Below are 27,620 nucleotides of genomic sequence, written 5' to 3' on the forward strand. Positions count from 1 at the left end.
TAAATACGTAAATACAGGAATACGAAGTATAAAAATCAGTCAAATCAAATGTAAATAAGTTTGTCTCATTCAGTCAGTACTGTGAGTTTTGTGCTCTGGAAGGTGGATTATTTTCCTTTTGGACAGATTTAATCAATCCAACCAGTTTCTCTGTTTAACTGAAGCTTCACATGTTCACATTTAATCAATAAGCTACGAGCTTTGAGCTGATTGTTGGTAATCAGAAAATGCTAAACACTGAATCCCTCTGTCATAAAGTTTGGACGTGGTTTCCATCTAAATATATTTACAGTCAGTGTTGTTAAAAGTTCACAGTCAAACTTGAGCAAAAGTAAAGATTGTGTTAAAAATATTACTTCATAAAATATGTATATATACGCATATATATACATATATATAATATATATTTCATAAAAGTAAAAGTCACCAACAAAACCAGTTCTTAAAGTCTGCTGGTATCAAAGTAAGTATCAACAGTACTAATAAAAGTACATTATACACATATTTACTATGTGACTACAGACTGTTTGCTTTGGTGTTCTTCAGTGTTTTTTTGTTTTGTTTTTTTCCTTCTTATGATAAAACAGATGACCTTAAAAACACCTCTGGATAAAATCTGATCATAATCAGTAAGTTATCAGATAAAGTATTTAGTGAGTAAAGAATTGAATATTTGACTATAAAATGTAGTGTAAGTATAAAGTAGAGTAATAATACTACAGTGCTGTGAATTGCACTGAGGTACAGTAATTGAGTAAATGTACTTAGATACATTTCATCACTGTGTGTAATTTATTTGTGCTTGCACTTTAATATTTGTAAAATTTAAAACATACTACTGCATGAATACTTCTGATACTTACATACATTTAATATCAGATACTGTACACATGTACACACTTTGAGGCCACAAAGACAACGACACTGACACTAACTGATGACGTCAGCTCAGACAGGAGGAGGTGTTGTTCTGAGACAGATGACGTCACACATCAGGTGAGTGTTTGCGGTGCGTCCTGCAGCAGTAGAGGTCTCTAGTTCGCGGTACAGCTGTCAAACCGGGACACGCCCAGAAGCACACACGCTGACCAATCACAGCGCTCCCCGGTGTCGACTTTTGGCTCCACTGACCAATCAGAACGTTTAAAAAGCAGCCGGAACAGCAGAGAGGATCCATATGAACGGGTCTGGCTGACTCCGCCCACATTATGAGAGAAATATGAGAATGAAGCTCCCACGCGGGTCTGTGGGTTCACGCGCTGACCGTGACCACTGAGTATAAACTGCAGACTGCCCCTTTAATTGTGTCGGAAATATACAGTATGATTGACAGCTCAGGTTCGGGCCGAAGCGAGCCGAATCTAACAAGGGGTCGGGTTCGGAGAATATTAAACCAGACTTCATTTGGAATCTTCTATATTTAATGTTTCCTTACTTATTGGCGAAAGTACTTCGTAGTTTTACGTAATTTAAGATTTTATTATGAAAGACCATAAAGCCCTTCTCAGTTCGGCGTATGTATAATACTTAAACACAGTGTATTTGTGAAGTTCTTTGCATTTTATAGTCAGGACACCAGATGTTTTCTAGGTGAAGATACATTGTTGAAGGCGTTGGTGAAACACAGGGACCCGCCTCATTAATCGGGCTTGTTATTGATAAAAACATTTTTTTGTCGAGTTTATTGAAGCCGAATCAAAAAGACGCACCACTGTTAGTAAATGGCACTGAGTCATGATTTCTGAGTCACGTATTTTGACTGAAGAGCAGCGACCAGTGTAAATTCCCATGCTTTTAAAAGGAGACCGTCACGTCGATGAGCCAGACTGTAGCTGCCTCTCATCATACCCCCAGGAGGCTCTGCTTCCCAGCCCCTTTGTTCAGTCTCGCCGGTGGGTTGAGTCAGAGGGAGGCTGTGCTAACCCAGCAGACCCACACCACACTGAGGACACCGACACCAGCGAGGAGAGGCCCGGCAAAACAGCTGACGAGTCCGAACCGACCCTGCTCAATCAGAACCACACACAGAAAAGTTGCTTTTCACTGCTGCTGATGCTGCGGTTCGTCTCGGAAACCCGTCCGGACGTGCGCGTGCCAGAGTTCGGCTGCTAAAACATCGATCCGTGTCGACGGTGTCGGCCGCCTGGTAGCCCGTGTAGCTGTGATCCTGAACACCGAGGCTAGCTGCTAACAGCACCGGTCCGGTCCATCCTCCGGTGATCCACGCTGACTCTCCTCTCGCTGCTGCTCAGCATCCATATTTGCATCCCAGGGAGTGGCAGCCGCGGATCCGTCTGCTGGGAGGGAGGCAGAAAGTTGTCCGGCCGGCGGACAGACCCCCTCGGACGCTCTCATTTCACACAGAAAGGTGAGTATTTTCCCGTGTGAATGTGTTTTTGTGCGGGTTGTTCTGGGCGGGACCGGGTCTGGATCTGCAGGGCGGTCTGGAGCACGTTGCCGCAGTCGCTACAACAATGGATCAAACTGGCGTTGTGTTGCATGTTGTGTAGGTGCGCAGCATCTTCCAGCCGCTTCACCCGCGTTTCACCCACATCAGGTGAAAACAATGAATTCAGGTGCACAAGAAGACGAGCTGACGGAGGCTCAGAACCCAGAACCCAGAACCCAGAACCCAAAGGCCTGGTTCTGTCTGGAGTTACAGAGAGAGCATCACTGTCGACGGGATGAAATGATCAGTGCTCATCTCTCCATGATGTCAATGATTGTTAACACACAGTCCAGTGTGTGTGAGCAGGTGTGTGTGTGTGTGTGTGTGTGTGTGTGTGTGTGTGTGTGTGTGTGTGTGTGTGTGTGTGTTGTGCTCTAACAGAATTAAATCTTCATGGTTTCTGTTGGGCCGGATTTGTAGGCCACGCTCCAGTTGGGCACCGGCCTACATCAGCTCTGCCGTCCATCACTCTGCTCACACTGAGAAGTTGAATGAAGCATGAGGACTGTATGAAGCAGTGAGGTGTTATTGATTATAATAATCCTGATAGATTAACTGTGATTGATCGTCTCTGTATTAACGGGCCTGTTGTAGTCATCACCTATTGTTAAAGGTTCCAGATGTTTCCCAGGTGTTAACAGGGTTATTTTAACACAGCTACACTAAATCTGGGTCAGATCTGTTCCTACGACAGTGTGTCTGCCTTGCTCAGGGGCACTGCAGCCACTGATGGAATGTAACTAGCACAGTTAATCGAGTATTGTGCTGAATATTGAGGCATTCAGTTGTTTTTCACGTTGCTGTGTTTGTCTGTCAGCTTTAGTTTTAGTTTCATTGAGTGTTTGTATTTTCTGCCTCGTTCACTCCTCTGCATTTACTCAACAGCTTCAGTAACTAGTCACTGTACAGATCACCTGCTGCACCACAGCCGAAGTCCTGTGGGTTTTAAATGAATGTACACACAGTAAACAGTATATGCATGCATGTAGATAAATCTATGATTGACTTTGACATTTTTGCGACTGAAGCACATGTAGTGTTTGATGTTTATGTGACGGGGACAGTGCACCGTGTTAGCTGTAGCACAGTTAGCTTGAAGCTAATGAACATCTGTATTCTGTGAGCACGACACAGAGACAACATCTGGAATATGAAACATTCATTTTATCTAAAAACAACAAGAAGGAGATCTGAGAAGAGTCCAGCAGTAGCAGACAGTCGGAGGTGAAGTGTTGATGTGTGATGATCAGGATCAGTGACGCTGCAGAACTCTGTCAGACATCGAGGCGACTGCAGCTCACTTTCACTTCCACCAAAGTAACATTTCAACAGGATCTCTTTAGTTTTACTCCAGTGTGACTTCAGAGGACTGCTGCTGCTCTGGTGTTACAGTTTTGAAACAGAGCCGATGTTTTATTAATCTTCTGTGTTTGTGTTTCTGGCTGCAGATTACAGCAAAGTGAACACATCCAACACAGAACCGAGACTGTATTTCTCCTGTAGCTGTTAACGCTGGAGTCTCCTGTGTTGGAGGGTTTGTACTGTGGGAGTGTTTCAGGCTGCTGAATGTAAACGGATCTCAGCAGACCTGTAATTCTCTGCTCCATGACTTTATGGTTGAGAGTAAAACAGAATATAAATGGAAACCACGTACTATAAAAATCATATCAGAGGACTGAAGCTTCTTTGTAAGTTCCTTCACCAAATGTTTCTTTTACTTACAAACCTCTCGTCACGTTTTATGAGCCTCAGGAACATTTATGAGTCCTCAGCTGATCCTCTGGTGAGCTGTGAATCACATCTGAAGTCTGCACAAATATGAAACATAGTTGGAGATTCAAAGTCATGGAAAGATTGAAGCTGCAGAATATTTAGGGCCAACTCATGATTATTTCATAGCATATTATTGTCTTGATTGATCGATTAGTGTCAGTGTTTCGTCCTCAAGTGTCTTGATGTAAAATATTCCGTTTTCTGCCACAGAGGAGGAAAGAAACCAGAAAATATTCACATGTAACAGGCTGGAATCTGATAGCTTTGACGTGTTGGTCTTTAAAATGATGAGTACAGATAATCGATGAGTTGATCGGTTGTTGCAGCTCTCCAGATGTTGGATGGCGTCACGTTGCTCTGCAGACTGAACACAGACACACATTCTGTCCTCTCTGTGTTCGTCCTGCTCTCTCTGTAAACATCAGTGACTCCTGCGCCTCATTCTGCCTTCTTCACCTGTGATTTCTGTAATTGTTCCCACATTTACGACCTCCTCATCCCTCCAACAGCTCGACATGGAGAGCGACAGCCGCCACTCCCACATCTAGTGCCTGATCCAGAAGCCTTGGTCACCGGGGAGGAGCTCTCAGGTCGCCGCCGTCTCCCTGCTACTGTAGAATGAACATGCTGAAGTCCAGTGGACTGAAGATCCCTGGCCGGGGGCCCAAACATTCCAGCCCAGTGGGAAGGAGCTCCGCGGGGGGAACGTCCAGCCCAGTCGCCCCTAAAGACAGTGAGTTACTTCCTGCTTGTGACCCCGTGGAAAAATAAGAGGGATTTGTTGTTTCTCATCAGCGGAAGTGGCTGAGAGCGTTTATTTGAGATAATGACTCAGGAGAACAGCTGGAAGAGATTTCACACACACACACACGCACGCACACACACACGCACGCACGCACGCACACACACACACACGCACGCACGCACACACACACACACACACGCACGCACGCGCACACACACGTACACACACACACGCACGCGCACGCACACACACACGCACACACACACACGCACACACACGCACACACACACACACACACACACACAGGCTGGGAAGTGTTTTCTTTAACGTAATCTAACTCTGTATTTACTCAGATTATCTTCAGCAGCCTCCATTTAACATCATGTGTATTTATGAAGACCACAGCAGCCATCAGCTTTGTTTATGTTCACTTTGTACGGTCGTTGTGTAGTTTCTCTCTCGTGTCCTGAGGAAAAGCTGCACTCATTACTCTCTATAGTAAAAACTGAATTAATGTGACATCGGAAAGAGGATCAGCAGTGATGTATCGACACTAAACGATCACATGACTCAGCTTTACGGAGCGTTTTAGTGTCTCTCAGCTTGTTGTTTTGGTTGTTTACAGCTGATCTGATTGAACACGCTGCTGTACGTTACGTGTCCGGCACCGAGAACGAGACGGACTGAGTTAGAATAATTAAATGTGTATAAGACAAGAATATACTAGACGACCCAGAAGTCCCCTCATGTACTCACTCATAGATACCAGACACCTGAACACACCTGAAGCTTCATCAGGATCCATTATGATGTTAAAGAAAGACAGAACATCTGGATCTGTCCCTTCATCCTGGACTGAGACACTGGCTGAAGTCCGCTCTGTAGTTTTTGTGTGATGAAGTAGAAACTATAAAAGATCAATAAGTCACAACAGAAACTATAAAATGATCTGCTGAGGATCCAGATGTTTCCTTCAGGAGCTGAACTCGACTCAGACAGGATGATGATGATGATGATGATGATGATGATGATGATGATGATGCTTCGTGTCTGCTGGAGGTGGAAACAATCAGCTGCTCTCTAACATATTAAACATATTAGTCTTATTAGATGATAATATATCAGCGTTGTGTTTACAGCTTGTTTACAATTGATTTACTGGAGAGCAGACTGATTATTTTCAGATTACGGACGCACATTAATGTCTGTATGAGCATTTGATGACACGGACCATGACCGAGCTCTTATTTTACGGGCCATCACGATAAGAGCAGGCGTAATAATGTCTGTGTCGCTGCATTAATGTACAAAAATACACGAGCATGTGTTGGTTTCTGCGTCTGCAAACAGCCGAAATAAGAAAAACCGAGGAAGGTGCAAAGAAAACTAAAATAAAACTGTAAATTATGAGGAGGAGGAATGAGGAAGTATTGTCTTGTTTTTGCAGGGAACACAACTCAGTGTCTTCATAATTAACTGATAATATCTGGTACTACAAATTTCCTTCCTGTCAACAAATACACACCAATAAATTGATGCTGAATAGAAGTATTGTCTGATATCTTCTGCAATAGAGCCTCGTTGTTCCACCGGCTGACGCTGTTCTTTGTTTCCTCGTCAGGAAACTTGTAAAGTCTGGAGAAATGTTGCTTTAATGTGATTTGTTGACAGTAAAAAAAAGAATAGAATATTTCCAGAAATCCAAAAGGAAAAAGTAGAACTGAGAACATGTGACTTTGCCCAAACAGCTACTGGAAGACGGACGACGCAAAACCAAAATGAGACGTGTTTGAAAATCCAAATTACAGCCTCGGCCTGCGGAAAGTAATCACAGCTGTTCCTCCTCAGCGTCAGATCACATGACGACAGCTTCACACGCACATGTTAGTTCTGGTTCTGCTAAATTACAGTTCCCAGTGAACACAGCAGAGGAGGAGCAGCGTCTCCGGCCGGTCGTACGCCGGTGCCTCGTTAGGGAAGACCGTCATCAGACAGATGCGAGTGTTCACGGTTCATGATGTCAGAGGAATTCCACGACAGCCAGCGGGAGAAAACACAGAGCTGAGGCTGAATATGTTCCCCCGACAGGAAGCGTTTCCTCTGCTGAGCCCGACACAGTTTGTTGTCTCGTAACATGTTAAAGGTTTTTTCCTCAGACTGGCTTCTGACATCCTCCAGTGCAGGAGGATTGTGACATTAGAGACAGTTTTTAGTTGAGAGGATCTTTAATATTCGTCTTTTAAACAGTTTCTGCCTCCAAGATGCAACAAAAACATCCAACATATTAAAATCAGAGCTGCAATCATTAGAAGAAGTTTGGCTGACAAATATGTTCTGGCTCCAGGTGTGAAGTTTTGATGCTTCTCTGTGATGCATCTTTAATAACTGAGAATGAATCATCTGATTATTCAGCAGGGCAGATAAATGTTGGTCGCAGCCCTGTGAAAAGGTCACTCTCTGGTGTAGAGCTGCAACAGTTAGTTGATTAATAGATCAGCTGAAATGAATTGCCAACTATTTTGATCAGCTGCTGATCTTTTAAATAATTTTTCAAGCAAAAATCTCAGATATTTTCTGATTCCTGCCTCTTAAATGTGAGTTTGCGGTAAATATAAAGTATTTTTGAGTGTTGTCGGACACTTTGGGAAATCTTGATGTCAATATTCACAGATAGATTGATTGATAATGAAAATAATGGTCAGCCTCAGATGAAAACCGTCTCATGACTCTGAGGAGCGACATGATAACAACATATCTGTGTATATTCTGAATCTGAGCAGCTGTTCAGACGTTCTGACTCGTCTGGTTTTCTTTTCTCTGGTGTTTGGTCTCTTTTTCACTCAGTAGCAGTTGAATGTTCGTCCTGGAGCTGCTGTTCGTGTCTCTGTGGTGTTGGAGGCAGCGGAGCTCAGATTGTCTCTGGAATTGTCCTGAACTTGGTCGTTTCCGGCTCAGATCGTTAATCCCTGCGTGCTGCACGCCGGCTCGTCAGCTGTTCGGTAGCTGCTGACAGCGTGTGACGTCTGAACTCTGTCCTGCAGTTAAAACTGTTTGTTTCTGTCACACGTGAACTCGTCACTTCACTCAGTTCCTGTCGATGCACAGAAGAAAACACACAGTCGTGATCGTCACATCCTCTGATGAATCCATTCATGGTCGTGGAAGCATCCCTGCATCTTAATTCTTACCGGTCACGTTGTAATTTATCTTGTTTATTTACAATGCTGCTTTATACGTAAAACGCAGCTTTACGGTGTAAACGGAGCACAGCGAGAAAATAAAAACATAAAAGTAAGTTCATAAAAATACAGTGAAAGGCTGAGAAGTACGTACGAGTTACACACACAAGATAAAAACACAAACAGATACACAAATTCATAAAAACATGAATAAAGTGTGGAATAAAGAGGCAGATACAAACAAAGTTGTAAACTAGTGATAGAAACAAACTGCATTAACTAAACAAATTACAGAAGACTTTAAAGTTGATAAGGACAAATTGAATGAAGAAGTCTTGAATTAAAGTCTAACTGGATTCTAGATTCTCAAACCTGAACTGACACAAATCACAGTCGCTCCTGAACTCCCGTCTGAGAACAGCTGGTATAAATCTGGCTCTCTTGTTCTCTGTCGATAAGAAGATTGACCTCACTCTCATGTGCACAGTGAACATAATGCTGGAGCTAACAGCTGGTTAGCCTAGCTCAGCACAGAGACTGTAATTTAAAATGTTTAACCTCTGTCAGTCCATCAGTCTGCAGCTTCACAAGGCTCCCAAGGTGCCTTGAAAGTTTGTGAATTGAGGGGAAGTAAACATAAACAGAGATGGGTCTTGAATTTGCCTTGAGAAAGTGTGACGTCAGATTGAATGATGTCTGTGATGGCAAACAAGTGAGGAAGCTAAGCTAGTTCTGCCTGTGACAGATGTTTGGAGTGTTTGTCTCGTATCCTTGATGTCATAAGTCACATTATTTTCAGTGGCGTTATTGATCCGACTGAGCTGTAACTCAGTGATAAGCGGTTGCTGTGACAACACCGGAGCCTCGGCGAGCCGGTGGAGGGATCACTCGTCTTAACTGTGACCTGCCCTCCTGCTCCACATCTCAGCCTCGGCTTGCTTCATGCTTTAAGCTGTGGAGGTTGTGAGAAGAGGCCTCTGTGTCGGAAGTTGGCACAGTTCAGTGAATCTAAAGAAGAAGTCTGGAGCCAGCGGGTGGATGGAGGGAGGACCGTGAGCGGTGCTGCCCTCCAGGACGCCGCGTCTCCGGCGAAGAAAGTTTCCCTGCAGAAATCTCTCAGTCACAGTCGAGTGCTGTCGTCTTTTTCAGACACACAGCTTGAACCACTTGTTAAAGACAGAACACACCTTCACCTCTGACGCGGATCTCTGTGTAGACCGACCAGCACTGGACTCTTCAGGCCGGTTCTGATACCAGAGTCAGGGAACAAAATGATAACAAGATTCTATTTCATACACAGATTATAAAAATGAAAATATTGTTTTGAAAGCTGCAGGACAGGCTTGAATGTGCTGGTGTAAACCTGGAGGGACCCTGCTCTCCGTCCTGGAGACAAACTGTGAGACCATGTGAGTCCACGTGAAGCCTCAGATCTCCTGAAACTCTGCAGCATGGAAACAAATCAGCCAAATACAAACACGTTAAAAGAAGGTAATAAAAGTTTGACCTCGAGGTGACAAACTCGTCGTTTGAAGAAATTAAAACGTCATTAAAACCTGTTTGTGCCCAAAGAAACGACCTATATGTGGGGACGGGACACTTTGTTTGTCCCTGAATGTGTGACGTGATATCACCTTAAAACACAGAACATTTAGACGCAGTCAACCAATGAAAAGTCCAAAACACTGAGGCTCGACCCGGTCCATCTGTTGGTGTCTGAGCACAGCTGTCAGCAGCACAATGTCAGCGCCGACTCACCGGGTTCGGATCAAAAAGAGCAAGTTAGAGGAAGATGAGAGCCATTGTACAAGTGATCATAAACACGCAGCTAAAGAGGCCAAAGACAGAGGGGTGGGTGTGTGTGTGTGTGTGTGTGTGTGTGTGTGTGTGTGTGTGTGTGTGTGTGTGTGTGTGTGTGTGTGTGTGCAGAGATGGGGGGATAATTGGGGGGAGGAGGAGGAGGAGGAGGAGGAGGAGGAGGGGCGGGAGGAAGCTGTGGAGGTTTCATTGTGCCGAGCTGATGAATAGCTGGATTCAGATGGTGGTGGGAGGTGGCCAAGCACAATAGTGAAAGTAAGGACTGTGTTTCCTTCTGCCGAGGATCCTTTTACCCTCGCTCTGCTGTTGCCCCGGCAACCCAAATCATGGGTTAGCTCAGGTTTTAAACGCTGCCCTGCACGGGTCTGCGGGCCCGGATCACATGTTGAGTTGGTTGATCTGATGTGTTCCTCGCAAAAAAAATAATTATAGGTCGTCTGCTGCGAGTGAACACAATGAGACAGAAGATCATCTCTGAAGGTTTGTTACTGGAAACAACTGTGAGACTGTAGAAACACGTTTGTCAGATGAAGCGGAGAGTCGTGTGTTTGTGTCGGACGCTCGGACCATAAAGACCTGAAGTCGAACAGGAAGTACAGCTGACAGTGAGAGGGAGTTTAGATATTTTCATATTGTTACATAAGTCATTTCTAAAAATAAAACCTCTACAGAGCTCGTAGAGAGGTGGAGAGTTAAAAACACGATGATGATGTGAATCAGTCAGTCTGTCAGGTCTCAAATGATCGCCTGTCAGCCAATAGAATAACAGCCCTGGAGTCACATGATAGTTAGCATTAGCGACCACCTGAGGGGCAGATGATTGTTTTAACAGCCCTGTTGTGGCGTGCATACAGTGAAGGTGGAGATGAAATGTGATCGATTACGACTTTAAGCTTTAACTGTCATTAAGGTGTGACAGTAATGGTTGCCATTAGCAACAGAACAACTGCAGGTGGCAGAACAGTTTGATAAGTCACGTTTGCACAGCGACATGTGTGTCATGAAGTAGTTGTTAATCAAATGAATCATGTTGCCTGTAACAAGCTCTGGATTCATGTGTCACTGGACTGTAGATTACAGATGTAGTGAGTCAGTCTTATATCAGTACAGTCTAAATCAAACTAACGCTGACGTCAGCATGAAGGATTCGCAGGTACGTTTCTGTCCCTGCAGCTGTGGACCAAGCTGATCGTCCAGCTGTGCTTCCAGCTGCAGTGAACAGTGTAATATGGGTCAAACACAGAGTGAGTTGTGGCTGATGTTGATGCTGTCGGACAGTTCGCTCCGGGCGACACTCATTCTGACACATGGCTGATTGATGCAGGGCGTGAGTGCTGCCACGGTATGATGGTCAATATGTGTCGGACAGAGAAACAAACCTGTCCTCTGATCACACTGGCAGAAATAGACTCAATATTTCAAGTGTCGCCTGGAAGCCTGCAGAGTATGTCAGTGGTTCTGGTTCTACCAGGAGCAGCACATTCCTCAGAACTTTCAAACCACCATCGAGTGAAAGCGTCTTTGAGGTCGTTTGTGCAGAATGTGTCTCACATCACAACATATGGCAGCAATTGAGGCATAAAGTCCAACCAAAGGGGCCCACGGAGCCCCGGGCCCTCTGACAGGGTGTTGGGGAGACAGCCCTGGCACCAACACACACACACACACACACACACACACACACACACACACACACACACACACACACACACACACACACGCACACACACACTGGTGCGGTGCAGCAGGCCGCGTGCTAATGGTGCCGGCTCAGTTTACAGGCTGCTGTGGAAAAAAACAGAGATGCAGCTCGTCTGTGTGTCAAACATGAGATATCACGGCGGCTGCACGGCGGGTTAATCACCGGCACATCACAGATATTCTACCGTCTCTCTGACCCACTTTTCAGGAGGAATTAGAGTAACGCCTAATCTTGCACAAACTGCACTGTTGTGCTGCCACACAAGCAGTTTTTTTTCCAGCAGCATGACGCGGTGCAGCAGGATGAATGGTGTGAAGCGATTCTGCTGGACTGTGAATGAGGATGTTCTCACAATGTATGCAGTGTTTCCAACATGAGCCTGCAGAGAGGAGCTGACACAGTCTCCTGACAATAAGAAGTATTGATCATCACGCACGTTTGACAGCATGTTGTTAGTTTGTCTCTGCAGCCTGACAGATGATAATCTGTGTGATGTGTTTGTTGTCCTGCAGACGTCCCGCTGAAGCCCACCACTCCAACTAAAATCTCTGAAGAGGGCGACGATGTTCTGGGGGACTACACAGTCGGAGAACACGTCTGGGTCAACGGCGTCAAACCAGGAGTTATCGCCTACCTGGGGGAGACCCAGTTCGCCCCGGGACAGTGGGCTGGCGTGATTCTGAACGACCTAGTTGGCAAAAACGATGGGTCGGTGGGCGGAGTGCGCTACTTTGAGTGCCAGCCCCTGCAGGGCATCTTCACGAGACCCTCGAAGCTCACCCGACAGCCGGTCGGAGAGGGAAGCGACAGCCACTCCACTGACTCAGTCTCAGTTCAGAATCAGAACCAGCAGGGCGGCGCCCCCTCTGGCCAGAGGGTGGTGGTGACACTCAGAGAGGGCCTGCTCAACAGCGCCGGGAAAACAGGAAACGAGTCGGGGTCCAACATGTCCGACAGCGGCTCGGTTAAGAAAGGAGGGGACAAGGATCTAAGAGTCGGAGATCGAGTTCTGGTGAGTAGTTCTGTGTTGGGTTCAGTCCAGTGAAGCTTAAAATATCTTCAGATATCTTCAGATCTTCTCCAACAGATCTGTAATATTGCTGAAGGATGAAAGATGGTCGTCTTCTTCATCAAACTAAAGAACAATGCAGCTTATTGTCTTTCTTGTCTCACATCTTCTGGTCCAACCCAAACTCTTAATCAGAACTCCTACTGACCATCACTATGAAACATGTGTTGTACTGAAGTCTGTTCCTCAGTCAGACGATCAGTCAACACCAGATACAACTGGGTCAGAAAAATAAAGACAAACACTTATTTAACTTTGTTATTTCTACGATTATTTAAATGTAAAAATGTAATCAGACTAATTCAAACAGATTTATGAAATTGAACATGCAGAACTTTTTGTAAACGTGTTTTGTAAACGTGGTCAGAACCTCCCCAGCCCAGCAGGAGCCGGGCCACACTGGTGATCACTGCAGCACCTCTCAGTCCTGCTGTTGCCATGACAGCTGCATCACTACACCTCCTCTGTAATCAATGAGTCTGGATCCACCCGGTGTGAGCCGGCAGTGAGATGCAGATCTGCTCTGCAGGCGTACAAACAGGCCGGCCTTCTGTTTTTATGTCTCTAGACGAGCCGTGTGCTGCATTTTTCTATGGAAATGAGTCATAAAGTGTCAATACTTAGCTGACACACCTGAAGAGTCTCATCAGTGAAAGCTCAGGTCTTGTTCACCCTGAACGTTGGCTGCAGGTTCATCCAGTGAAAAGAGGCCACACACGTCCCAGAGTAACGAGAGTGAACACGCGTCACTTCATTATCCGTGTAAATCTTTACATTTTCAGAGAGTTTAACAGGATTCTCTGTAAATGTTTGAGGACAGCATGATCCACAGTAGCTGAACGTGATGTTTTCCAGTCCCAGAGGACGGTGATCACAGCTTTATGAAGCCTCAGTGAAGACGGACTCGTGCAGTGTAACATGAGACGGGCCTGATCCCACAGGAAAGTTCTGCTTTTCCTTTTTCTGTTTATCACCAGACTTCCTCTGTTACGTCTTTATCCTTCAGTCGCTCTTTGCACCACACAATAAAACATTCACGTAGCAATTCAGATCATTTATTTCTCCTTCTGGCTGATTTTCTCACTGAGCTCGATCAGTGTGTACAACCTTCACAGCACACAGTTATGGGCCGGGTCACATTGCTCTCCATTAACGGCTGGGCACACAGGGGATAGTTACATCAGATCCCTGCTCCTGTGGAAACAGGCGGCTGGAGAAGCCTTCATCCTGGTCAATATTGTAAATCACTCCGGATTACTTTCAGCACTTAAGAGAGGAGACACCACTGCTGACACATTGATCAGTGAGTCCATTTATTTCCTCAGCCTCTCCTGTGTAATCCATCCGGCCTGCCGCGGGGGTCGCACCGCCTCACGCTCCTCCTCCGCTGCTGGAAACACAACGCCGCCTCAGAAATCTGGTGAAACGAGCACAAAGTGTGAGACTCAGATTACGCAGAGCGAGGACGGTTTTCCTCCGCTGGGTATTAAATTGTGTGATAGTAGCCGAGTGGACAGAGTTTTCACACAGTAGGTACGGAGCTGGAGGCAGATGATCATGTCGAGGAGTAAACATCTAGAGATGGCCTGCAGAGGAAGTTACTGTGAGAGTTTAGAGAGTCGAGGCTGAACACATGCTCCCTGTCTGCTCGGCCTCTGATGTGAGCAGACCTGCCGTCTGACCCGAGGCGTCTCCTCCTGGAGAGTTTATAACGGTTACACCAGTGTTTTCTTGCAGGGCTGCATGTGATGTGGCTGCTGATTATTCAGGTGGTTGTAGCAGCGACAGTTGGTCAAACATGAAGTCTGAATTATTTTATTAAATGAGAATCATGAATCCGTCTGCAGTGCATTACACGTCAGTCTACAGTGAACCTCATCAACAGGGTTTATTTCAGACCTCTGACAAACCTCCTCAAGTGGAGGCTGATCAGCTGAGCTCGCTCTGCATCGTTAGCTTAGCAGGAAGACGATTAATGTGGTTCCTCCAGTTTGTTGTCATAGAATCCAAAATGTGTCCCGATGATGCAACACAAACACTGGGTGTGTTGGAGCGTGATGATCCTCCATCGCACCTCCCAACACATCCAACTCATCACGGCTGCACGATCATCATATTGAGATTATTCTGACTGACATTATATCGGCATTATATCAGCAAACTACTGAAATCCTGATGATGTGACGTCTGTTGCAGTCAAACAAAACATTTTCTTACATCTGGAGAGAAACCTGTAGGTCAGGACGTCTCTGCAGCTCTGCAGCGATTCATTATCATGATGTCTGTCCACATTGCCTTCATCAGCACCTGCAGCTCCTGTAATTTTGGATGTTGCGCTGAATTTCATCCAGTAGGTGTTAAAACATTTTACCCAGAGCGACAGATATAAACCACATGGTGGGCGAGAGGAGACGTCAGGAGACAAACCTTCTGTGGTTGTGGTCACAAAGTCTTCACTGCGTCTGACGCGTCAGTCGTATCAGTTCATACTCGAGCGTTCTGTCTCGACCACCTTCAGAGCTTTTCGACGAGAGTGACGCTAACAGGAGCCGAGATAACGTTTGTGCTGACTGGCTGTCGGAGCTCTGACACTGAGTCACTGAGACATCTCACCAGCAGCCCGTCTCACTGTAATGTCCTCTGACACCACAGCGTTGCTTCTGCTCTGGCCTCAGACGAGTCAGACGGAGGTGAGTCAACAGCAGGAAGCAGAGTAATGACTCACACCGGCCACACCCGTTTTATTCTCCTCGTGGTCACTTCCATCAGACGCTGAATCCAGGAGTCAGTATTTCTATAAGAAAATCTTTGTTTTCTTCTTAAATGAGGCTTCGGTGTTCTTAAATTCAAAGCAGATGTGGTGCTGAAACATCTGCACACATCTTATAATCCTGTGGTTCTGGACTACTGCTCAAAGGACACTGGATGTTTTCACTGTGGTGCTCACAGAGGAATCACTGTCAGATAATCAGCTCTGAAAATAATTGAAAAAGTAATGACTGATTAAAGAGGTCGTATTCTGCTAATTCCCAGGTTCACACCTTTATTCAGGAGTCTTAGTAGAACATGTTTATATACTTTATTTTTCAGTAAACACATTATGTTCCACATGTTGCATTGCTGCAGCGTCCCTTTATCACACTGTGTCTTGAACGCTGCATTTTAGCTACAGAGTGAGACATCTCGCCTCTGTTCCATCTTCGGTGAGAGTTGCACATGCACATTACTTAACAGGCCGGATGTAGCCAATCAGAGGCAGAGTACGGCGGCTCAGGCCGAGCAGAGTAGTGTGATCTAAAATAACGTTGCTACAACAGTAGGAACTGTTTCTCTGCTGACTGACTGGAGTTTTTATTTTTCATGATAAACATGAATATATATATTTATATCACGCCTGGTACAGAGTGAGTCCAGATCAGGTGTGTCAGGCAGCGCAGGAGTGTTTTCTGACAGAACTCCTTTTGGATTTTCACATGCACACAAATGCTTCATAGCACAATAAAAGAGAGGCAAAACTCTCAAAGCATCTTATGACGTCTTTAATGATGAATAAAAGAGGAGCACACTGTTCTGTTGAGTCAAAGGTCCAACCAGAGGAGTGAAATCTGACCCAGATGATTTACGCTGTTGTGAGCGGTGATGTTTGTGCTTGTGGACGAGTTTGTGTGTCCTCCACATGTGGTCACCATGTGTGAAGGACAGTCAGCAGCTGGACGACTCGCTCACATGTCGGCTGATCCAACAGGAACTGTGTGGAGTTAAAGACGTCTTCATAACAGGAAACCAGCGTTCCTGACTGAGAGCACACAGATGTGAGATGTGACTGTGTGGCACCGACAGAATCCCACCGAGAGCCGACGAGTTTAACTTTAAAACCAGAGTTCATATTTCTCAAAGTAACGTTAAAACACTTGTTGATTTGTACAGAAATTACAAATAACTTAGTTGTAAAACACGTTCATCCATCATTTTGTCAGCTGCTTTCAGAGGGTAACCCTAACCCTGCAGTAAACTGGGTCATAACTGAGGTTACTAACTTGGGCTACAGACATCTATAATATTGATTATGTTATGAGTAATAAAATGGTCCTGGATCAACATGAACACATCAGGGTCAACACGACACGTAACTTATTGTCTTGACTGGACGATAAACAAAGGAAACTCTAACGGTCAGTAATCATCTCCAGACATCTGCTTTAATCCTCACAAACACCAGAGTGTGACACAGCGTCTCCAGCTGGTGATGTGCTGCATTATAGAACCAATCACAGTGTTTGTTTACAATAACTTAAAGGAAGATAAAATTCATTTTAAGCGTCACAGTTGCAGGTGAAACACACACAGGATTCATGGATCAGTCTGTTTCCTGGAGTCTTCACTGGTTTTCCTGCAGCTGCTCAGAATCTGTTGAAACTGTTGGAAAGAGCCAGGCTAGCAGTTTCCCCTTGTTCCCAGTGTTTGTGCTAAGCTAAGCTAACTGCCTGCTGGCTGTAGCTCCATGTGTTCCTGCACAGATACTCTGCTGAACTTCCCATAATGTCAGCTAAACTTTAACATGTTGATGGTGGTGTGTTCAGCTCTAAGAACAGCTGATGGTGTAAATAAAACCAGCTGTGAGATGCTGACTGTTTGTGTGTGTGTGTGTGTGTGTGTGTGTGTGTGTGTGTGTGTAGGTCGGGGGCTCTAAGATGGGAGTCATTCGCTACATGGGGGAGACGGACTTCGCTAAGGGTGAGTGGTGTGGGGTCGAGCTGGACGAGCCTCTGGGGAAGAACGACGGAGCAGTGGCTGGTACAAGGTAAACACACACACATGCACGCACGCACGCACACACACACACACACACACACACACACACACACACACACAAACAAACACATGCTTCAAGTTCCCCAGATTCCTTTGGTTTTGTCCCTAAAAGGATCTGCGTGGCGGCCGAGGATCCGTCTGTTCAGCTGGTTTCTGTTTGTCCATGAAGTGAAACCGACACTTCAGCTCCATCCGCTGCTTCACATTTATCACATTTATCAACTTTATCATTTTTATCATTTCTACATATTTTCACCTGAGCAGGAATGCAGTTTCCTCTCTGCCCGGCTCACATTCTTCTGCCTGTGTCAGTAGGAAACAGTTTGGGTGAAATACGATGCAGACAGTCTGGTTCCAGAAGCTTTAATCTGTTTATACTGCAGACTTGGTCTTGGTGGTTCCCGTGAGACCACATCACATCATCCACAAACAGTTTAGGAATTACAGTTTATTTGCTCATGTTTATATTAAAACGACCTGACGAGACACAGAACAGTAGCACAGAGACGAGAGGAGCTCAGAGACGTCTCAACATGTCGACGACAGACAGAACAAACTATAAAACACAATCAAACAGCAGAAACACTTCACACGAGTTCTGATCCAACAAAACCAGAACTCACTCATATCAGAGCCGGACCGGCTGTGTAAATCTCCTCGTCGGTTTATCAGTAGAATGTTGTTGTTATAATAATAATAATAATAATAATAATAATAATAATAATAATAATAATAATATTTCCCTCCTGCGGGCCTGGAAGTGAAATGTGCACATGACGTCTGATCCTCTGATTACTGTCAGATATGACAAGCAGCAAATCTTCACACTTCAGAAGCTCAATCACAGAAAGCTTAATGGATTCATGAATTTTCTGTTAATCGATTAATTAAAAGGAAAAGCGACCGATTAAATTTCCATCTATGTCGTCGTTCAGATTAGTGGAAAGAAAATAAACAAAATACAGTCAAGGATTCATAATTTCTGTTCTGGATATTACATATTAATTAAAGAGTCTCTTTTACATATTCAAACATAAATATCTGAAAGCTTTTAAAACTAAATGAATTGTCTTGTAAGTAATCAACAAGGAGTTTCATAGTGATGTGTTTAATTTTTAACCTAGTCACCATTTTTTGTTATATTTTTCAACACATCTTTATTCTGAGTTTATTTCTCAGACTCAACTTCTTGTTTTCTTTATTAGTTTCCTCGTGTGTTATTTTCCCTTTAACATTGTGGCTTTTATAAACTGGTTTCTTGCTGTGTTGTGATTCTGCTCCGGACTTTGATTTGCAGTTTTCTTATTGTAATGATTGGCCTTTTAATTATGTGATGCGACGACAGCTACAAGGCGATCTTCCCTATTGTCCTCAGACTGTCAGCGTTTCGTCTTTTCATTGTTCAGTTAAGTTCCCAATTATCCAGTGAAGCTTCCTGAATCCACAAACTAAACACAGAGAGACTTTGTTGGTCTCATCATCACAAAGCTGTTCTGTGCTCTGACATCTTCCCCCTCTCCCTGCAGATACTTCCAGTGTCTTCCCAAGTTCGGTCTGTTCGCTCCGATCCACAAGGTGATCCGGATCGGCTTCCCGTCCACGAGCCCGGCCAAGGCCAAGAAGAGCAAGCGGGTGGCGATGGGCGTGTCGTCTCTGGCCCACAGCCCCAGCAGCTCCTCCATCAGTTCAGTCAGCTCGGTGGCCTCCTCCGTGAGCGGACGACCGAGCCGAGCTGGACTGGTAAGACCGCCCGCGACACGATGTTTAAAGGAATAGTTCCACCGTTTGAGACATAAACATCAAACTCTCACTGAGAGTCAGACGCAAAGATCGATGCTGATCTTCTCGTCTGACTCTCTATGTCTCAAACTTATTCCTTCAAATTGAGTAAGTAAGCTTTATTCCCCAGAGTCACCAGGTGAGTGACAGGTGCTGATGTCATGTGACCACATTCTGTTCAGGGACACAAACGGGTCGACAATCAGAACAAAGCTCTCTAAAATCTACCAGTGGTAGAAAGTAACTAAGTACATTTACACAAGTTTATGTTTTAGTACTTGTACTGGAGTATTTTCATTTCCTGCTGCTTTATACTTCTTCTTCTACTCAAATATCAACTTTCTTCTGCTCTATATTAATTTGACAACTTGAGCTACTTTGCAGAAACAAAATATGATCAATAAATCATTTATGATGTATTTATAACTGTATTGATCCTGGAGGAGAAACTAACGAGCTGCCCGACAGATAAATCTACTTTAACAACAAAGTGATGAACACAGTAACGATTCAGCCATCAGAAACATTTACAGGTGAATTAAATCTATTTTAATGTAAATACTTCTGTTCTGTTACATGATTTGTACAGTATTTGTACACTGTGATTCTGCTGCTGGTACCTGAATATAAGATGAGAGTCCTTCCTCCAGCTCTGTGATGACAGTCAGAGTACTCAGTTTGTCAGAGTAATCAGAGTATTTAGATCTGATGATTCAGACCTGCTGCTGCCAACAATTAAGGGAAGTAACGGGGAGCGTCCTCCATCAGAGATCTGGCTCCGGACCAGGAGCTAAAATCAATGAGAGATAAACCGACATCCTCGTTTATCTGAACCTGCTGCCAGCCGTCCTGACACGGCCGTCTTAAAGCCGCAGTGAGTTGGAACGAGCCGCTCGAGTCCTCGTTCAGCTGCAGCTCAGAAAAAAACTGCAGAGTCAGTGAATCATGATGAACTGCTCAGCAGAAAGAGAAGCCGTCGATCATCCAGCTCGTTCAGCACGGCTGCAGCTAATGATCACTGTCGTCATCGATTCAGCTGTTGATCACCTCAGTGGTTAATCCATTAATCAGTTAGTCTATAAAATATCAAAACATCTGTAAGAAATGTTCATCACATGGAGTCCAAACAGACGTCAGATCGTTTCTTCAGTCTAAAACTCAGAGACTCTTCATCTGCTGCCAGAGTGATGAAGAGGAGGTTCACCTTTAAGAAGCTGAAAACAATTAATAAATCGTCAGAAGTTGGTAATTAATCTTCTTCTGAACACTAAAATGTTTTTTATTTACAGAATATTATCAGTTTTTTACAGTTATAAACAGTTACAGGTCAGAAACCTGTCGGGCAGCACACTCTAGTGGTCAGAGACGATATTGCATCTTCCAGGAAACAAAGACTGAGAGGTTTTTATAGTTTGAAGCGTCATGCAGCAGTGTTTTAGAAAATAACTTTAAATATCTAAATAATCTTAAACTGTTTTCTTCAGTGTTGTTCAAAGATGACTGGATACTAAAACCTGTTATTGATTTCAGTGTGATCAGGTTTGTGTTCATGAAATAATTCATCTGTGATTCATCAGGAAATGAAAATAGCTTATACACAATCACGTTTTTGATCATGAAACTGTAATCGTGAGATATTAATGAGAGATCTCAAGAATCACAGAACAGGTGTTTTTAACATCTGAAGAAGATGTTTTCCTCTTCATCCTCTCTGCCCACTAACTCCCCTCATGCTTTACATCCTCTTCCTTCCTCAGCTGACGGAGACGTCGTCACGTTACGCCCGTAAGATCTCGGGCACCACGGCGCTGCAGGAGGCCCTGAAGGAGAAGCAGCAGCACATCGAGCAGCTGCTGGCGGAGAGAGACCTGGAGCGAGCCGAGATGGCCAAGGCCACGAGCCACATCAGTGATGTGGAGAAGGAGCTGAACGCCGTGAAGTCGCAGCACGTCCAGGTAACGACCAGGTGAAACTGTCAGACAGTAACCTCGTGTGACGGTGACGGTGCTGACAGAGACGTGTTTGTGCTCCTCGCCACAGTACGTGACGGAGAATGAAGGAACCCTCCAGCAGGTGAAGGCCATGTTGGCCAGCACGCAGAAGGACAAACTGGAACTGGCCAATCAGCTGGAAGAAGAGAAGAGGTACGTTCTCCTTCTGTCACGTTACATTAACACATTAATGTGTGTCGGATCGTTTGATAGCGACCTGATGACTCATGTTCACTGTGATGTTTGATCCTCTGTGTCACATCAGGAAGGTGGAGGACCTCCAGTTCAGGGTGGAGGAGGAGAGCATCACTAAAGGAGACCTGGAGGTATTTATCATCCTCTCTAACTGTGTCAGGTCATGGATGTGCCTCCACACACTCGTGGAGGTGTAGCTGTTGACATCGAGCGCCCTGAGAAGGTAGAAGGAAGATTCACACCTGCATGTGGTGAACAGACGTCTGAACAGGGTTAAAGCGTTCAGACGAGGAGCTCAGTGAGGCTTCAGCAGGTCCAGGATCTGGACTCCAGCCTCCCAACAGCTGAGAGACAGACGCTGTTCCCTCAGAAACACAGAGTGTCATGAAGGATGGACAGAGATCTGCTCCGCTGCAGTGACGCTGTGACTGTCCCTCATTATAATGTGAGCAGGAGCACACGAGCTGAGTCACCTGCCCCTCAGAAAACCACCTGAGTGGAGGCTAAAAGTAGTTTGTTCATTTTTTAATGTCTGTCTCTCCAAGTGGAAAAGGCAAAGGCAACACTTCTGTGATTGCACGCTCTGTAGTTTGGAGACAGAAGCTCAGTCCAGACGTCTTTATACCTGCTGTTGTCTTTTTCATGATCCGGTAATGTTTCAGCGCTGCAGGGAAACTGTCTGAACACTGAAGACTTTGGTTTTCTCTCTCTTTAACCCGAACATCAGAGGCAGAAATCCTCTGACGACGTGGTCTGTCCAGATATTATTCCCATGAATCTCTCTGCTGTAGTTTTACTGTGCAGCGATGTCATCAGTAACACATGACACATTACTGAATCATTAATGGATTCATCGCTGACTCTCACTTTAATGGTTCGAGACAAATCGGTGCGTCGATGCCCGTTTCCCGTCAGCAGAGAGCAGCGGAGGACGTCCTCTGACGCGCTGAAAAAGCCTCTTCAGTTACAGACCACAGTATCACAAATCAACCCGTCAGACTTGTGCTTTCAGTTTTCAGGCATCAAAAGATAACAAAAGACTTTGAAACAGTGGATTCCTGTATGCTTCTCCCGACAGGGGCGATGCACTCATGGCGCAGTATCCTTGAGGTTGGGTAAGAGAACCAAGGTGAAAAAGAAAGATGTGATCTTGTTTTTGGCTTTGATCCGCTGCCGAGCTCTCTCAATTCTTCACTTCAAATCCACGTCGGTGTCGTCAAGGACTTTCCTTCTCTTTCCTCTTCACTGCTGAGCAGGAAACATCCGCTCGGCCTCTGAGACTGTTTCCCCACATGGTTGATATTAACATCTGTGCACTGAGCAGCGGATCCTCTCTCTTAATCTCCTCTTCGTTAAATTGGATATGTGTGTGTGTGTGCGCGCGTGTGTGTGTGTGTGTGTGTGTGCGTGCGTGCGTGTGTGCGTGTGTGCGTGTGTGTGCGTGCGTGTGTGTGTGTGTGGTTTGCTGTCAGCTTTATGATCTCTGCTTGGCTGCTTCTAGATGATCAGACTGGCTGTTCTCTCCTCTCCTGTCGTCTCTGCACACAAACATTTGGACGGTGACACGTTGATCCTTTGGCTCCTTCACTTTTTATTTCTCGGGATGGAAACGATACAGCGACTCTAACGTTTTAGAGCCGACTGTCAGCTTTAATAAGACGACAGCAGCATCGTAAACTGAGTCTAATGGTTTGTTTGGACTCCTGTGAGCTGCGAGCCCCTCGGGGTGTCGGCACGTCGAGGCAACTTCTCAGAAATAAAAAGCAGTTTTAGTTTTTGGACAGTGAGAAAAGGAATATTTGAGCTCAGCAGCCACTCAGTAAACTGTTGATGAGAGAATAATAAAGGTTTATTAACGCTGATAAGACATTGTTTCTGTTTTAGACCTGAACAGAGATTCAGAAGAAAAGGCTGACGACGTCACACTTTATATTAAGATGCTTTTAATCAGAGTCAGTTAAAGTAATAAAGACACTTGTGAGTCGTTATAAGATGCTTATTAACATTATTATGTGTATGTTTTAAAGACAAAGGCGTAGAATAAAGGATTTATCACCATTAACAAGACTTTCTTCTTACTTTAGATCAGGAACGCTAACTGTTAACACATCTGTAGTTAATGGATAATAAATGATGTATTAACTTATTAAAGCAGCAACAATCTTAGTGAAGCTGTAACAGTGACAGAACAGGTGCGTTAAAATCAATCAATGTATTTATGATATTGTTATAATTAAAGAATTAAAAGAAGCAGTTTAAAACTTTAACACAATCATCAGGAGGAGTTAAAGACGCAGCCGACACATCTGATCTGGAGTTATTGATGGACTCAGATGTCCAGAAACACAAACACGTTTCTTTTCTCTGCTGGTGTCAAACACAGAAACATCTCTCTGTGAATTCAGCTTTAAAGTCAGAAAGTTTCCTGACAGGTTAACATTTTCTCTCCACGTGTTCCTGTCTTTGAATTCTCCCACAGTTTTAGATCTTTACTGTATCTTAACAGAAACAAACGGGAGCTCAGACGGCGTTCAGGCTGAAATCTTTCAGCCCGTGTGTGATTATAGATCTGTCAGCTGCCGTCTTGTCTGCAGGACAGCGAGTCGTCTGTGTCACAACAGAAACACACCTGGTCTCTCTCACCACCTACCTGCACAGCTGCAGGTCACAGTTAACACCTGCTTTATCCTGCTCGCGTCATCTGAGCTGAAACAGACAGATGAAGGTTTCATGTGTGTCGGAGCCAAACTGTCCCTCAGTGTGTCGCCGTCCCTCATCACGCCGCGGACTGATTATTCTCTGGAATGCATCTGACCGTCTCCGATCTTTCGAGGACTCTCTGGGATTTTTCCTCTGATTTCCTTTTTCCTGATTTCTGTTCTTTCAAGTCCTCTTTTCTTTTGAATGACGTCATTCTGTTTGAGGGGCTCCACCTGTCACAGTAATAAGGTCATTCTTCTTTCTGTCAGATGGTCGTTCAGCAGATCGTTCACTGACCGCCGATGTTGTTTTTCTCTCATCAGCAAACCACGGTTGAGGAGCAGAGTCGCATCATGCAGCTGGAGACGGAGCTCAGCCTCCGGAGGGCCGAGGTGGAGAAGCTCCAGGCTCAGCTGAGAGGATCTGACGCCGGCTCGCAGCAGGACGTCTACAGCGAGGCCGCGGCGGGGTCCGACACCAAGCCAGAGACCCTGTTGAAGGAGGGCGGCGAGCTCAAAGAGAACCAGCAGGAGGTGGAGTCACTGAAGGCGCTGCTGGATAATAAGAACCAGGAGATCAGTGACATGAAGCAGAAGCTCCAACAGGCCGCGAAGGAGAACATGGAGATGATGGACAGCTGGAAGGTATCCTGCTGCTGTACACGACGTTCAGAGAGCTGCAGCAGGGGAGCTCAGTGATCACTGAGGACAGCAGACGCTGGAGTCATTGATAGTTTACATTCAGAAATATTCTGTGAGGATTAACAGGCAGGAGAGCAGAGGGGGAAAACAGACGTCAGTAAGAATGTTGAATTTAATCCAAACATTTCAATCAGGGTGAATTAAAGATTCAGTCTGTAACAATTCTACATCAAAATCTAGAAACAAGAAACAACTCAGTCTTTGTTCTACAGGACGTTGAGTTGTGTTCCTACATCATCACACCAGAGAAATCCACAAGTTTCCTAAGAAAACTTTTAGACATGAACTCGTCTGTGAACTCAGCAGAGAGTCTGGTTCCGTCTGTGACGTCCGGACGCCCCGAGGGGCAAAAGAGAATTATCTTTTTCTGGTGACCCATTTTCTACGTCTGATGAAAATGATCCTCTCTCCTGTTCATGACTTTAGAACTGGTTATCAAGAGACAGAATAACCATTCAAGTTCAGTAGAAACGTTGGAAGATCTCAGGTCATAAACTCAGGAGAGAAAATACTTCAGATTTAGAAAAATGGATCACAGTAAATATCTCTGAGCTCTCCAGTCAGTGAACGGCTCCGGATCAGAGCTGAATCTGACGAGACTCCGCGTGTTTTGTCCTCCAGAAGTTCTGGATGTGCACCGATCTTCTCGGCCCTTCACACACAACATCTGGGAAACATCTTGTAGAGACGACGTGTTGTGAGTTGAATGTTTTCGCCCGTTCAGTCCGATAACTCGTCTCTCTTCCCTCTGCAGGCGAAGTTTGACACTTTAGTCAGCGACCACCAGCGCTCCCTGGAGGAGCTGAAGGCCTCACTGAGCGGTGATCACTCAGATCCAGCAGGACAGGAGCAGGACCCCCAGGAGCTGAGAGCCACTCTGGAGGGCCTGAAGATGGAGCACCAGCTGGAGATGGAGAACCTGAAGGCCAAACACAAGATCGAAGCCGCCATTCTGACCAAGGAGCGCGAGGACCTGTGCTCCCGCCTGCAGGAGGTGAAAGAGCAGCTGGCCGACGGGAACCAGGCGTGGAGGACCAAGGTGGAGGCCAAGAGCAGCAAGCAGGCCCTGGAGGAGGCGACGGAGAAGCTCCAGAAGGCGGAGCGGAGGCTGGTGGAGATGGAGAAGCTGCAGGTGGAGCAGGAGAAAGGCACAGGAGAGCTGAGAGAGAGACTGGAGCTGTCGGAGAAGAAGATGACGGACTACCAGGCGCTGCAGAAGGCTCAGGCCGAGAGCCAGGAGGAGATCCAGAAGCTGGAGGAGAAGCTGAGGGTGACGGCCAACCAGCTGCAGGCCATCCAGGCCGACCGCTACACGTCCCACGATGCTAACGTGAGTGTCTGCAGAGCAGCGATAAGAAACTCTCTCAGTCGTTTCACATGCTGCTGGAGTTCTGACGTGCTGACTCTGATTCTGCTGCAGGTGATAGAAGATAACGAGATTTCAGAGGAGAAGATGAAGCTGAAGCAGAACATCGAAGGTACCAACATCTGTTCATGGTCACGTGTTCTGATCCGTGTTGTTTCCCCCCGCAGGTAACTGAGCATATTGATTTAATGTTATTTAATAAGCAGCTGATGAGGAGAGAAGTTCACCGTCTTCTTTAACATGCCGACTACAAACCTTTACAAGAAGAAGTTCAACATTTAGTGAAACACTTTGAGAAGAGTTTGATGAAAAGATTAATTCCACTCTGATAACTGTTAAATTTACTGTTACAGTGTTAGTAGAAACTTGATTTATTTTAGTTGAACAATAGAAGAGTTTGATATTTTAGGAAATCCTCTGCAGCTCACTAATTTACTTTTTATATTTTTTTTTGTTCAATTTGCACAAAACAGAAGACTGAAAACAACAATTTGCTCTTTTAAACAGGTTGAATCTTTCTTGGTGAAGCAGTAGTTCTGTTTTTTTATCCTTCAAGTCTGATTTGAGAAATATTCTTATTAATTCTCTGTGAAGACGCGACTCTCCTGTCCGTCTCCATGTTTAATACTGATGTAATCAGGAACAGTTTTATATTTTATAAAATACTGTCAGAGTTGAATTTGTGTGTTGAATCAGTTAGCTTAGCTTAGCATAAAGACAGGAAGCCGAGGGCTCGTCTGTCTCTATTCAAACTGTTTTTACTTTTTCAAGGATACAACAAAAAAATATCCAAGTGTTAATAATTTATTTCATTTAATGAGGTGAGACTGTATCACTGAGGGTCAATCTACCAACTCTTGTATTTGGAAGAAGAAGAAAATGGAACTGCTGTTATTTCTGTTTCATAGATAATAAGATTTTACAACCTCCTGCTAACTGACAGGTGAAGTAACTGAAACACTGTCAGCAGCCACAACAATTCAATTTCCTCCATGTTTTTATGATTAAAATGTAAAAATAAATCAGGCTGTGAGAGATTTATGAACCAGTGAAAACCTTCAGAATATAAATATGAATCAAAATGAAAGTTTGAGTCTGATAAAAAAAAAAACTAATTCTGAGAAGATAATGGAGTGAAAATTCCAATAACATCCTGATACTTTCCCCGTCGATTCCTCACATTAAAACAATTATTTTGTCTGGCAGGTTTTCTGATATTTGATGTCTGATTATATAAATTAAATATCTACCAATTCATATAAAGACGATGAGATGTTGACCACAGAGTGAGAAATCTGAAGACGGTTTCATCTGTGACCTCGTGAACCTGCAGCGTTGTTG

General features: G+C 44.9%; 1 protein-coding gene across 12 annotated transcripts in view; it reads left to right on the top strand.

The window, feature by feature from the left end:
• The first annotated feature begins 821 nt into the window (after window positions 1-821).
• clip2 (CAP-GLY domain containing linker protein 2) overlaps window positions 822-27,620 on the top strand; it is a 37,852-nt gene continuing 11,053 nt past the window's right edge. For 8 of the 12 annotated variants that reach the window (XR_005078597.1, XR_005078600.1, XR_005078601.1 and 5 more), the window contains exons 1-12: window positions 822-2,368; window positions 4,732-4,955; window positions 12,179-12,678; window positions 17,412-17,536; window positions 19,074-19,287; window positions 21,084-21,281; window positions 21,367-21,470; window positions 21,583-21,643; window positions 22,591-22,641; window positions 24,536-24,856; window positions 25,668-26,243; window positions 26,334-26,391. Coding sequence is in view for 3 of the 12 variants with exons in the window: in XM_037119948.1 (XP_036975843.1) it covers window positions 4,841-4,955; window positions 12,179-12,678; window positions 17,412-17,536; window positions 19,074-19,287; window positions 21,084-21,281; window positions 21,367-21,470; window positions 21,583-21,643; window positions 22,591-22,641; window positions 24,536-24,856; window positions 25,668-26,243; window positions 26,334-26,391 (2,323 nt within the window). In the remaining 9 variants the exon portion in view is untranslated. The remainder of the gene's footprint in view (window positions 2,369-4,731; window positions 4,956-12,178; window positions 12,679-17,411; window positions 17,537-19,073; window positions 19,288-21,083; window positions 21,282-21,366; window positions 21,471-21,582; window positions 21,644-22,590; window positions 22,642-24,535; window positions 24,857-25,667; window positions 26,244-26,333; window positions 26,392-27,620) is intronic. The other 4 variants (XR_005078604.1, XR_005078605.1, XM_037119949.1 and 1 more) reach the window with 2 other exon arrangements.

Source organism: Acanthopagrus latus, chromosome 13 (genome assembly GCF_904848185.1).
Source record: "Acanthopagrus latus isolate v.2019 chromosome 13, fAcaLat1.1, whole genome shotgun sequence".
In the NCBI taxonomy this organism is placed as follows: Eukaryota; Metazoa; Chordata; class Actinopteri; order Spariformes; family Sparidae; genus Acanthopagrus; species Acanthopagrus latus.